At 39.7% G+C, this 13,808-nt stretch overlaps 1 protein-coding gene across 1 annotated transcript in view; it reads left to right on the top strand.

The window, feature by feature from the left end:
- LOC149283781 (rapamycin-insensitive companion of mTOR-like) overlaps positions 1–13,509 on the top strand; it is a 34,177-nt gene extending 20,668 nt beyond the window's left edge. Inside the window, exons 23-37 of the mRNA XM_089497297.1 lie at positions 12–88; positions 201–279; positions 457–566; positions 695–782; positions 989–1,081; positions 1,423–1,529; positions 2,060–2,289; positions 2,978–3,998; positions 4,579–4,756; positions 5,781–5,862; positions 6,956–7,177; positions 9,455–9,613; positions 11,311–11,434; positions 12,735–12,873; positions 13,435–13,509. Of these exons, the coding sequence (XP_089353423.1) occupies positions 12–88; positions 201–279; positions 457–566; positions 695–782; positions 989–1,081; positions 1,423–1,529; positions 2,060–2,289; positions 2,978–3,998; positions 4,579–4,756; positions 5,781–5,862; positions 6,956–7,177; positions 9,455–9,613; positions 11,311–11,434; positions 12,735–12,873; positions 13,435–13,509 (2,784 nt within the window). The remainder of the gene's footprint in view (positions 1–11; positions 89–200; positions 280–456; positions 567–694; positions 783–988; positions 1,082–1,422; positions 1,530–2,059; positions 2,290–2,977; positions 3,999–4,578; positions 4,757–5,780; positions 5,863–6,955; positions 7,178–9,454; positions 9,614–11,310; positions 11,435–12,734; positions 12,874–13,434) is intronic.
- Positions 13,510–13,808: the final 299 nt, after the last annotated feature.

The raw sequence follows: 13,808 nt of genomic DNA, 5'->3' as shown, positions 1-13,808 counted from the left end.
TGTATCTTAAGGCTAATCTTCATGCCCTCATCCAGATGAAACCGGCTCTCTCTCATCTTGGTGACAAAGGCTTGCTCCTCTTACTTAGGTAACCTTTTGCTTTTAACCTGTTATACAGTAAGCAAATAGTGCTTACTGTATAACAGTGAATATATATATTCATGTTCTTACCTTTTCTTTTTCCTCTCTGTCTTTGACAGATTCTTGTCTATTCCAAAGGGGTTTTCATATTTAAACGAAAGAGGTTATGTAACGAAACAGCTGGAAAAGTGGCAGAAGGTAAAAAATAAAAAAGGCACAGAATTGCTTCTGGCAATTACACTCGGCTCAACACCAATTATGCAATGTAATGTTCTTACCTCTGTGTTCCTTGAAATTGCTAAATTAAAATAGTTGTAATATTTCTCTTACATTTAAAATGGCATGTTTTTGTTTTGTGCAAACTTTTTTGTTTAGGAGTATAATTTGAAATATGTGGATTTAATTGAAGAGCAGCTAAATGAAGCTCTGACCACATACCGCAAGCCTGTTGATGGAGATAACTATGTTCGTCGGAGCAACCAAAGGTAACCAGTCGGTCCAATAGACGATTATACAAATCAATCTTTTAAATTATCTAGGATGTATGTTTGCAATTAAGGAAACATTTCTTAGAAAAACAAACTTTTTTTTTTTCCCCCTTTCTAATGTACAGAGTACAACGTCCTCATGTGTATTTGCCAGTTCACTTGTATGGGCAGCTTGTGCACCATAAAACTGGATGTCATCTCTTGGAGGTTCAGGTGAGGAGTGAATTTGTAGAAATCATGTACTTTATATCTTTTTTTTTTTTATTTTATTTTTTTTAAAGTTAATATGCTTTTGTTTATTACTAAATATTTTGTACAAACTAAGAGAATGTAGAAGTGGATATGTTGAACGATCATATTATTTGATGTCATATAATTGACAATCTGACAGTCCTGTTTTGTTTCTTTTCTATTTGTAGAACATTGTCCCAGATCTTAGTTACACAATCCGATCACCCACTTTAGACACGTGGGAAGGGATCAAGCAGCTAAAGGCAGCCCTTTGGTCACTGGTAAGATACCTACTGTTCTACGTACTGGACTTGGTGTAAGAAATCCATGTGTGAGTCACTTATGTATACGTGTTGTGTCACTGGATGTACATCTTGATATCTTTAGATGTTTTTTTCAGGGGTGGAAAATAATAGTGTTCTGGTGTTGAAAGGATCCATTAAAATAAAAAAGCCACTTTAAGAAATGTGTACAAATTTTCTTTCTTTCCCTATAAAACTGATTCCCTGGCTAGCAGACTAGTTCTTTCAAACACAAAATACAGCTGCAGATTTGTGTTGTCAATGCATTGCATGGTATCTGTTAGTTACAAAATGTTGGATTATTTCCATTTTAATTTTAGGGAAATATTGGATCTTCTAATTGGGGCCTCAATTTGCTTCAAGAGGAAAACGTGATACCAGATATCATAGCCCTTGCCCAACATTGCGAAGTTCTCTCTATAAGAGGGTAAGTGTATTGTCTCTTTAGTATGTATATTTTGAAATATATCTCCAAATCCTAAACTCTCTACGTCTGTGCACTAAATATGTGGAATGTTTACAGGATAAAAAAAGGTGTTAAATAACGTTATAACTATTACGTGTATACAATAAGTCTTAATATTGCTGTTCTCTGTATCTGATTATTCCTCTCCATTAAGTTATTATATTCCTGATTGGTGTTGGTTTGAGTAGCCTTTGTAAGGATAAAGTCAGGGTAATGAATAAAAACGTATTCCGTTATGGTACTTTTATAACTAGTTGGTTAAGTCCTGTGGCTAACCGCACTCGCAAGAGGAGGTAAGTTGGCAGCTTGCTTTACACCATTCTACCTACCCGGTAGCTCCTCCACAGTTTAGCCCTTTTGTACCTATAGAGAGGACAAAGAGGATTTTGGATTTGAAATGTCTAATATATCTAGAGCCGCAGGGGACTGAAATGTCCAAAAACACTCAGAATCTGCATATCGTAACCTCAGTGTGTGTTTGAAATCTCCAGAACTTGTGCCTACGTTCTTGGCCTGCTCTCCAAAACAAAACAAGGCTGTGACATCTTAAAGCTCTATAACTGGGACTCTGTGCGGCACAGTCGCAGGCACCTGTGGCCCGTGGTCCCTGACGAAATGGAGCAACTCTGTAACGAGTTATCGTCCGTGCCAAGCACACTCAGCTTGAACTCTGAATCCACCAGCTCTCGGCACAACAGTGAAAGTGAATCAGGTCTTCCGAGTAAGAAATATTTTTGGATGTTCTATTTATACTGTGTCCTTTTTTTTGTGTGACTTTTCTGCTTTCATCGTACACGTGTTTTAAGCAATCCCGTATTGTTCCGAGCTGATACTGTTAATTTATACCGCGTTCCGTCTTTTAACTTCACTAGTGTTTGGTGGATTTAGAACTTTAACTGCCCTAAACTAGAATATTTAAAATGATTTCCTCAATAGCGGAACACGTTTATGTTAATGGACATTGCAAGAGCTTTGATACATTTGTGGGTTGAATATCTTTCCACTGTTTGCCAGTCTTTGTTTTAGTTTTGCCTGTAACCCTTAATCTTAGAAGTCTGGGTTTATCTAAAGGTTAAGGGACAAGGTCACTAAAGACTTGCTGTCAAGAAAAGGCTGCTGGCCAGGGATTGTCTTAAAACAAGTGTCACTTTTGCCAGTTTCCATATATTACAGGTCCATGTACTAAATAACCATATGTCACGGTGTTGACAGATCAAAATTTGAAATGTCTTTTTTTTGTATTTTTTTTTGCTTGCGTGTTTCAACTCTGTCCCTTTTAAGGCTTAAAGTTTATCATTTGAACATTTTACGTTATGTGAAGATCATCACACATTTAAAGGGGAGAAACAGTCTTACTTAACCAGTTGTATTCCGTGTCTGACAAAAGTGTTTTGTTTTTTCTCCTATAGGTATGTTCATTATAGAAGATGATCGATATATGAATTCTTCCTCAAGTCCGTTCTTTTACACAGAAGAATCAGAGCAAACCTTCTATGATAAACCCCTGAAGGACAAGGATCGCAGCCCTTTCATGCTTCTTGCTCAGAGCAAGTTTGTCAAAAATCGCTTCTTGAATTCATTAACTCTGCCTAGTAAGAAGCCGCGAAGCAACAGCAGCAGCAGTGACCCCAAAGCACGTGAGCGCATAACTGAAAACAAGGCAGGCTTAAGGAGAAACCGAACGCTGACGGAGCCGAGCTCCAACATGGAGTTTAATTCCATGGATAGTTTCAGCTCTGTCTTTAAAGTTCCAAAGATTAACACGCTTCGCCTAGAGACTTCTTATGTCAACAAACACAATGACGACACTGGCAGCACCCCTAGTTTTACTGAAAACGATCTTAAGCTTCCGAAAAGTCTTGGAATCGAAAACCACAGAGACCACACGAGCAGAGAAAAGTTAATAGGAGACGGTTCCACGAACACCCATTTCAAGAGCCGTAGCTTAAGTTTTAATACGGACACCACAACCAGTGGCATAAGCTCAATGAGTTCAAGTCCTTCTCGAGAGACTGTTGGGATAGACACTGCAAACCTTGATACGGACTGTGGGAGCTTGAGTACAGTAGTAAGCACTAAGACTATCAAAACAATTCAACCATCCATACTGCATCCAAATCATCTTCCTCTCTCGAAATCCAACTCCGTGTCCTTGGTACCTCCTGGCTTATCCCACACGCTTCCTCGGAGAGCACAGTCGCTCAAAGCTCCTTCGATCACCACCATTAAAAGTTTAGCGGATTATCATTTCAGTTACACAAGTTCACGGGACGCCTTCGGCTATGCAACGTTGAAAAGATTACAACAGCAGCGGATGCATCCGTCGCTGTCCCACTCGGAAGCCCTAGCGTCGCCAGCAAAAGATGTGCTTTTCACTGACACTATAACCATGAAAACTGGAAGCTTGGACTCCAGATTAACATCTAGCAGGTAGTGTTTTGTGTATCTATAAGCATAACAGCAAATATGTTGTCATGCCTTAACACTTAGAGACAACTTGTACACAGGCTCTTTAATTTTTAAGTGTGGCCTCATTTACAAATATTCTTTCTTACTGTCTCCCAAACACCTGATTTGCGTTTACCTTGAAACGTTTGGGTGTGAATTCCAGATCACCTTGGAAAGTTTGAAGATCCCAGTTTGCAGGAGCAAATCCTGATCACCCCCCCAGCAGTCACTAGAAAATAATTTCAGTGAATTTCACTGTATGATGTGACGCTCGTTTAACAGATATGGTTAATGCTGGGGTCGTTCATGCAACTTTGTTTTCTGGATTTTATTTCTCTCGCCAAATAGGAAAAAATACAAACCCTAAAGACGATCAGGCGCTATGTGCAGCTGTGTTCTCTAGAAATGGAAATCTCATTGGCAGTTTTTTATTATTATATAGAGAATTCCTTGGTTTTATTCACAATATACTGTGCCTGTGCAGTGTTCCATACTGATTTCCCCAAGTTGGGTAACTTTGTGCAAGTTTTTCTATAAATCATTCTTTTTCTCTGTGTGACAGGTTCATGAAGGCATTAAGTTATGCTTCACTAGACAAAGAGGATTTGTTAAGTCCCATAAATCAGAATACACTTCAGCGGTCCTCTTCTGTACGTTCCATGGTGTCGAATGCTGCCTATGGCAGTTCGGATGACTACATTGGCCTTGCTCTGCCAGTGGATATTAATGACATGTTCCAGGTGCGTATTGGTCATGCGTCTGTTGGATGTTGCTTTGATGTGGTATTTCTGAGTGTGCAGCTCGCTACCGCATTAATGCTCGTCTCTGGTAATTGTACATAACGTTATACGACCAAGGGAAGGAAAAGTAAGCATCATTGTCAAATACACTTGGTTTAGTTCACATTTTACATTTGCTTGTATTGTGGGCAGTGGAAAGATTTTTATTTTTTTTTAATTGTTTGAATGTCCTCACCCGACTGTCGCTTCCTCCCCGGCCACATCCTTTCCTACACCTACACTATGACCTATGAGAGCGAGGCATTTTGAGGAGGTGTTTATTGAAAATGTAATGTATGTCATTGTCATTTTATTTTTCTATACCTGTTATTGTAACTGCTAGTTCCTCAGTACCACAGAACTATAGAGACCCTCGCAATGATGTTTAGCTTCATTTCCGATGACCCTCTGTACATGGCACTGGAAGTTTATTTATCGAGATGGGAACTGTTCACTTCATTGAAAATCTGCAGTCAAACTAAATAAATTCAGGTTGCTTCTGGCGTTCGAGGTTACAACGGAAGCACAGCCAATCATACCAAAAGCATAAAATTACAAATGTACAATAATGTCAAGTTTAAATGATGCAGATAATTTATATAAGCTGGACTCATAAATGAAGTACATTGATACATTAGGAAATGTATATAAGCAATCGTAGGTCAGAAAATTCATTACAAGGAAACATTTATTATGTAGATTGTGCCACTGTAATACAAAAACCAATGCACAGTATACGTACAGAATGCATATAACTAATGTATGTAGAGTTAATAGATGTTATATTTGAAAGGGTAGAAGAACATATATGTGGCATATCTGGTCTCCAACATAACATATACATAAATGTATAGGCTGATTTTCTTACAGCTGGTAGAAAAATTGGCAGACTAGACCAAACGGCTCATCAGATTCTGCATTTTATCAAAATTAAGGGTTAAGGTTACTAGTGTTAAATGTGTATATTATGTATTTTGTTCTCCAGGTGAAGGAGACGCCGTATTTTCAAAAGTCTGCACCTCCTTGTGAAGAACGTGTCGCTAACTTCTTTGCACCTGAAGTAACAGGTATTGAGGTGTTTCCTGTGTGTTGTCTTATTAAAGCAACCAATGCTGAATTATATCATGGTTGCGATTGGCTTATTGCATTTTACACCTTTGGGAATTCACATCCATTTAAATCTAGTGAAAATAGCGCCTATGGCAAGCACTGAAATTGCGCCCCTGTCCAAACTTCCACACATTAATTCACACTCTTTACTACCCCCTCTCCCTCCCTTGTCACTTTCTAACCCCTTTCCCTCCCCTTTCCCTACTACCCTCTTCCTCTCCCCCTTTGTAGTTCTCTCACCTTGAGGTCCAGCGACGGGAGTCTTCTGTCTTCCTGCACTGCTGCGGTGCCCACTGCTTCACTGCTGAGCACCGTAATATGACGTCATATTTCGGCGCTCAGCAGTGAAGAAGCGGGCACCAGCGAGTGGCTTTTAAACGCTGTCTTTTTTTTTTTTTTTTTTTTTGATGTGGGTGAGAACGAGGGACGTCGAGCCGTTGCTAGGCGTCCCTCTCTCTCCTCCGCATCAAAAAAAAAAAATAAAGACAGTGTTTAAATCCGCTCGCTGGTGCCCGCTGCTTCACTGCTGAGCACCGAAATATAACGTCATATTACGGCGCTCAGCATGAAATGCCGGGATGGAGGTAGAGGCCTAGTGGAGGAGAATGAGGGGCGCGGAGCCTTTGCTAGGCGCCACTCTCTCGTCTCCGCATCAAAAAAAAAACGGCGTTTAAAAGCCGCTCACTGGCGCCCCCTTTCAAATGGTGCCTATGGCACGAGCCATAGCTGCCATACCCTAGATACGCCTCTGATTTAAATTACACGCGTTATAATAAGTATATCCTATGCTAACATATTGATCTAGCACTGGATACAAAAATGTCCTATGGCTGGTGGGAGTGTGTGTATGTTTTTTGTGGGGTTTTTTTTTTTTTTTTTTTTTTTTGCAAATGTTAATCCCATGTGTGATATCATGTTGTGGTGATATGAAGGTTGTCCCGGGGTTCAGTGATCTATTAAAAAAAAATAAAAATGCATCCTTAATCTTTCTTCCTTCTCCCTAAATGCAAAAAGCATCACGAAGGATAAATTTATTCCCTTATTAATCAGGTGTCCCAGGCACTGGGGTAAGAAGTCCCTTCCAGGCTTTGCGGCAGCAGTTCAGCATTACTGAGATAATGAACACGAGCCGCTCTGATGCCTCCCAGTTCCTTGAAAATACACAAGACACGGGCCTACAAGAACACACTGATGATAACTGCCTTTACTGCGTTGGCTTCCAGATAATGGGATACAATCACAGTAATTCATTAAATGAATATAGTCGTTTAGGTATGTAGACTTTTTTTTTCCTAATTAACTATCATTGAAAATATTTGTTTTTTACTTATATCGCTACTAGTACATCCTTAAAAGCTTTGCCAAGATGCCCTGGTATGCCCTTACTTTCCCTACCACAGTATACACTTTTGTAAGGAATGCCCAATCGCGCTCTTCTGGTAGGTCTCCATGCTGAAGATCGCTGTAGGACAGGAGAAACCCAAGAGGGTCTTTCTATACTCTGGTGGGATCTCTGATTGCTCCCCCTGGTGGCTAAAAAAAGTGGGTCTTGAGGGATTTCTTGAAGGACCAAAGTCAGGGGAAAGGCGAGTTGGCCGTGGAAAGGGCATTCCAGAAGTTAGGGGCAGCCTTGAGTAATCTTGCTAGAAATCAGCACAGGACAGACAGAGATCATAAGATGAGCGGAGAGACTGGGTAGGAGTGTATTTGATGATAAATGTAGAGAAGTAGGATACATAGGAGGGAGGTTAAGTAGGGGAAGCACTATGAAGAGCTTTAAAAGTAAGAGTCAGGGTTCTGAAATTCTAAAGCGGACAGGCAGTCGGTGAAGAGACTGACAGCGGGGAAAGGTCTTATAAAGTGATGGGAGAGGAAGATAAGTCTGGCAGCCGCATTCATGGTGGATTATAGCGAGGCAACAGGTATGAGGGAGAGCCGCTACGATCCTTAGGAAGGGAGGAATGCAGGCAATGGTTTTTTTTAAGATGGAGACAGCAGTTCTTTGAGACAGAGGTCTGAGTCAAGGGTGACACCAAGGCAGCGAGTGTGAGGAGACAGGGAGATGATTGCACCATTGACATTGAGGGAAACTGTTGAGGGAATGTTAGCACTGGAGGAAGGGAAGATGAAAAGTTCGGTATGTGTTACTCTAATCAGGATGTTGCCAAAAACAAATTGGGCCATTGTTCAGCAGTGGCGAATACTATGAAGAAGAAATTGTAAGCAAAAAATCAAACAATGTCTTTAGGGTATGGGGAAAAACCCAGTCATAAAAGGGTTAATAAAGGAAATTCAAAATATATTAAATGGCAACCCAATAATTCAATAATTTGTGTCTGTATGTAACTGGTTTTGGTCCTGTGTATAACATTGTTCTATTAGACCTTATAAAAAATAATTTCACGATCAGTAAGAACCGTAAATATTAGAAATTCACTGCCTTGTGAAAAAAATATAAAACTTCATATAATGTATCAATGTTATCAAAATAAATTAGGCCAGTAGATGTTTTGTCGAGATTTGCATTATTTGCGTGGGGGTTTTTAAGTTTTACGTTTTTTGGTGCATATGCTAGGAATACACATGTAGTCATCTATCATTTGTATTTCTCGTAAAACATTTAATAACATAGGAATCTTTTTTTTTTTTTTTTTTTTTTTTTAAGTAATAATAATAAAAGAAAATACCGCTCAGAAGCGGGCGTTATAGTTCCTTAGCGTTCCTATTCGAATCGTATCTGAATTTCTTCAAAAAGCAGAATTACGTTGGTCTGATAACCAGAGGGTCTCATATTAACAAATTCTAAAGAAAATAGTAATTTCTGCCCCAATGCTAAATTTTGCTATGTAACATTTACAAGGAGTGCATTTTTGATCCATAAAAATGTCCCCTTAAATAAATCTGTTGATCTTTCTGTGTTTGTATTATTGGTTCTCATTTTATTCCTCTAGACCCCCAAAAAGTTGGGAACCAGATATGAAGCAAAGGGGGGCCACTTTAATTACAAATCATAAATGTAGGCCATACATGCCACCACAGAGCTGCAGCATACAAAATAATTGACAAAGACCGTGTACAGTGTGAGATCCTCCAACGTTTGCTTTCTCCCTGCGCTCAGGTCATGTTAGAAGTAAAGTTGGGGGGGCGTCTACATCTAGAATTTGTAATTAGAATTCTTCTACTTTGGACATCTCGTGTACAATCTACTGTTTTTTGCGGGCTATGTGTTAAGGACCCTTAAAGGTAGCTTTCCTCCCACATCACATACCATATCAAAATGTGACCAGACCCTCATTTTATTTCCATTATATTTTGAACTTTTTTTTTTATATATATTTTTTTCCTCACCATTTAAAAATGTGACATTTCATATTACGTGTTGAATACTCTAGAGGAAGAGATTTGTAATTCGTGTCTTTCTACCTCAGCCTGCCATGTAACGGCACCCACGGCGTCCCCTCTGGGTTTTGTTCTGCATTCAGGGGTCCACGCCTCACATGCCATTTCACTCATTCAGCTTTTTGTTGCCCTTTTTTTCTTCGCCCCCAGACTTTCCCGACATTCCATATTCAGACTGGTGCGCACATACCATCCCCAATCACTTAGAGGTGGTCTCCCACTCCACAAAGTTCTCTGGAATTTCAGGGTGTAGTGATGCCGCCTCTCAGGGCTCAGCAAGCAGTACCAAAAGTACCGAAATAGTTCTAGGTAAGTGGCAACATGTCTGAAACACATTAACAAAGCATAAGAGTGTTAAAGGCGAACGCAGGAGTAATCCGCATAATCCAAGTTGTAAGGTCTTTGTTATATTACAATATGAATGCTTCATATGGTTGTGTTTTTGTAAGTGAATGCACCATTTTGTGACTGGTTATTCTGAAATTCCCAGTCACTGCGGTGCTTGGGGCCCGCGAGAGACTTGCCGTAGACTTACAGGGTCGACCTTGATCCCATCGCTATTTATTATAAAGGGCCAACCCCAGTGAGCTTCTCCTGCAAGAACAGCCTAGTTTGGCCTGTATAACACATTATTAGGGAAAAGAAAAAATGTTGGTGCGCTAAGCTAGTCTCAGGCTCAAATAATACAAATGTATAATACGAGGCCTACCAAACAGGTGTAAGCATGCTGCAAAAACAGTGTATTAGCTGTACAATGTATACAAAAAACAAAAACTGTCTGCGCTTCTTACCCTAATAAAGTTGGCAACAAATATATAAACATAATATAAATGAGAGGTTTTGGTTATATGAATTGGCCAAAGCATAATCAAGCTTAAGGTTTCATTGCACCTCCCCCAACACATTAATCTGGTTTTGGTAGCAGTATAAACTGCTTTGTGTGCCCACTATGTAGGAGGTGAGAGTAGGTTCTCACCCTATTGAGAGTGTGCCTTGACGTGGCGGGTGAGCTTAATTATGCTTTGGCCAATTCATATAACCAAAACCTCTCATTTATATTATGTTTATGTATTTGTTGCCAACTTTATTAGGGTGAGAAGCGCAGACAGTATTTTGTGTTTTGTTTTTTGTATACATTGTACAGCCAACACACTGTATTTGCAGCATGCTCACACTGTTTGGTAGGCCTTATATTATACATTTGTATTATTTGAGCCTGAGACTAGCTTAGCGCACCGACATTTTTTCTTTTCCCTGTTTGCACATATTTGAGGTTGTTGGCTCCTCATCAGTCTGGTTGCAGCTTGCTGGGGAGGAGGTTTAATTGCACCTCCCCCAACACATTAATCTGGTTTTGGTAGCAGTATAAACTGCTTTGTGTGCCCACTATGTAGGAGGTGAGAGTAGGTTCTCACCCTATTGAGAGTGTGCCTTGACGTGGCGGGTGAGCTTAATTATGCTTTGGCCAATTCATATAACCAAAACCTCTCATTTATATTATGTTTATATATTTGTTGCCAACTTTATTAGGGTAAGAAGCGCAGACAGTTTTGTTTTTTTGTATAACACATTATTAAATTGGTTACATTTCATGTAAGTCTTCGCACCCATTGCTCTGCATCATGGGCTGCCATCCGAGCCAGAAATCAGCCGGAGAATCCTCCCGGGCTCGGCCATTTTTAAATGCTTAGTGGGGTTACCTCTATCGTGAAGATGCTGTCGGTCAGTGTCCTTTGGAGGCTCATTGAAGGGTGGACACTTCCTTATATTAAGGAGCCTCCTCTGATGTCAGAATATTACATTGATTTGCATTTTGGGACAAACGTTTAATTATCAATTCAGGTGTGGAGCAATTCAACAGAAAAAAATCTTTCTTACTTTAGCCCAAAGTTGCACTTTATTCGTATGCACATAATCCTTCTTCTCCCTTTGGCTTCTGGAAATGTGGCGTGTCCCCCACCTGCCTGTGTTCTGTCGGTGTGACTCCCTTGCTTTTTTCTTCCTAGGTGGAAAACCCATTCCTGAAGATACACCTGTGTGCCGAATTTTGCTGAGAAAAGAGGTCTTACGGCTGGTTATTAATTTAAGTAGCTCGGTGGGAACAAAAGGACACGAAACTGGGCTTTTAACGTAAGAAACTTATGCATTTTTTTTTCTTCAGTGCTTGTACGGAACGGGCATCATTATCTAACCACCTAGATTTCCTTACTTATAGTGACAGAAGACATCTGCTTATTGAAACATTCTTACATTGATTTTCTAACATAATGTGCCGTATTCTTATTTCGTTATCTATTTAACTCGAGAGTAGCAAAATTTTACACAAGTATAGATTTTTTTTTCTTCTGGGAAGGTTGTAGCCATTCAGTAATACCAGGAATGATGATTTTCTAATGTGCATCAAGTTAATGCCGTGTTAAATTGAGCAGAATAGGTGGATCCACACCATTAACTGTGCATTGTACAGGGCCAGCTCCTCCACCGAAATATCACAGTAAAAGTGGCGAGTTAAATTTTTCAGTTCCCCTTTTAATAAAGTTGCTGTTCTACTTCACTAAAGTAACCAAACACAGCATTGAAATCCCAATTCCTTGTACCGCTGAATGCCCAAAACCTTCCCTGAACATTGTTGTTCGCAGGGCAGAGATGGAGACGTTTCCCTCCTAAAATGAAGTAATTCTTCCTGACAGGTTTATGGAAGCATCGCCTCTAAGCTGTGCTGTCACTTACATTTATCTCACAGCCCTTGGTACCCGCTGATTATTGAGACAGTCGGGGAGATATATCTCCTAGCAATGAAATCTAAAATAACTTTTGAGATGGTCATTTTCAATGCCCAACAACATGAAAGCAGAAAGGTTGGCACCTTACGCAAACATTGATTTTCAGCGGATGTTAAAGGTGGTGGCCGTCGCGATCTCTAATTTTATTATTTCTGCTGTCAGTGGCTGCTTCTGGGTCACATGACCATTACATGTTCCATGGAAAATGATGAAATTGGCAGAATTTCCCATGATGAAATAATAATTTGTGGGAAGGAATGATGTTTCTAATGACACGTTTAGTTATAAAAGTGTTACGTTCAGCAACCAACTCGTAAAAATCCCAGTTTGGGATTAATGGTCGTAATCGCCATGCAGTCTGATTAATGAAAGCCTATGGGGGGGGGGGGGGGCTTCATTAGGATCACCATAAAGAATCTTCTCAGAGTGGTGTTTGGAGAAAATATTACAGCATCTGTGTCAGCAAAGGGAGTTTATTGGAACAAAAGGAGATAAAACCAGGTTTTGTTGACCTGCATTACTGTATACAGCGCTGGATTTTATGCTCCAGGAGGAAATCTTTTTCCACAGGGCTTCGCCTTTATGTTGCTTCTTTTTACACCCTGTTGAATTTAATGTCTTATTATACTTTTGTCCTTTTTCTTAAGGATTAAAGAAAAGTTTCCTCAGGCGTTTGATGACATCTGCCTGTATTCTGAGGTCTCCTACCTGTTGGCTCATTGCACGTTTCGACTGCCTTCTCGGAGGTTCATTCAAGAGCTCTTTCAAGATGTACAGTTTCAGCTCGTGAGTATCTGCAGATCCCCGTCTTATGACATTAATACGTTGTTACCAGAAGCTGTCCTTCGCCTGTGGAAGAGGAATTGCTGTTAAAATTAAATGACCAATCAGCCTTTGATTAATCCTCATAATCATTGTGCAAATACAGTACGTTCTGTAACTTTAGAATTATAAGAAACGTCAGAATTTTTAAAACAAATATTTAGGGAGGAAAAAAACAAGCGCATGTTTGTGATATAAAATAAAATGCCTTATATGCCAGAAAATAATATAATATGGTGTGTTTTCAACTTTTTATTAAGCATTTAACTCAGTTTTTGGCTCATAACTGCAATATTTACCTCTTGACAATGTAAATATATTTAATGTGTTTTAAGCAATATTTTGCTACAAATCTGTTTTTAAGGAATGAATGATGAGTAATTTTCCAGAACATGATTAATTCAGCAAAAGGACATTTCCTGAAATGTTTTTTTTATTATTATTCAAGAATCAAGTTGATTTTTTACATTTTACTGCGGTGTCCAATTTATTATAAACACATTTTTTTTTTCAAATTACATCTAGATGCATGAAGAAGCAGAAGCTCTCCTTGCCGTTCCTCCAAAGCAGCCAATAATCGACACAGAAGGTGAATCCTGACCCCCAAGATTTCAATGGCGGACTGAATATCAATGGACTTTGTCTGGCTCGTCAGCCAGCAAAGAGAGGAGCGCCCCTTCCATCGTGTCCCTGCGCAAACCCTCTTTATGCACGTCTGGAGACGACTCCTTATTTTGTTTCTTGTACCTGAAGGACATTGAATCATCAGACATAATGGTTTCAGACAGTACAGGCAATCATGCTTTTGGATAGCTATGTATGCAAGAGCCAAGCATTGAAATGCCTGCCGTTCCTCTGTACATAATGACTCCTGAATCCCCAAGGATATTTCGAGGAGA

This window comes from Sceloporus occidentalis, unplaced genomic scaffold, assembly GCF_023333645.1.
Source record: "Sceloporus occidentalis isolate IW3139 unplaced genomic scaffold, rSceOcc1.0.p SCAF_101, whole genome shotgun sequence".
NCBI lineage: Eukaryota > Metazoa > Chordata > Lepidosauria > Squamata > Phrynosomatidae > Sceloporus > Sceloporus occidentalis.
The sequence above is the reverse complement of the archived record's forward strand: the minus strand, read 5'-3'. Positions and strand labels throughout refer to the sequence as shown.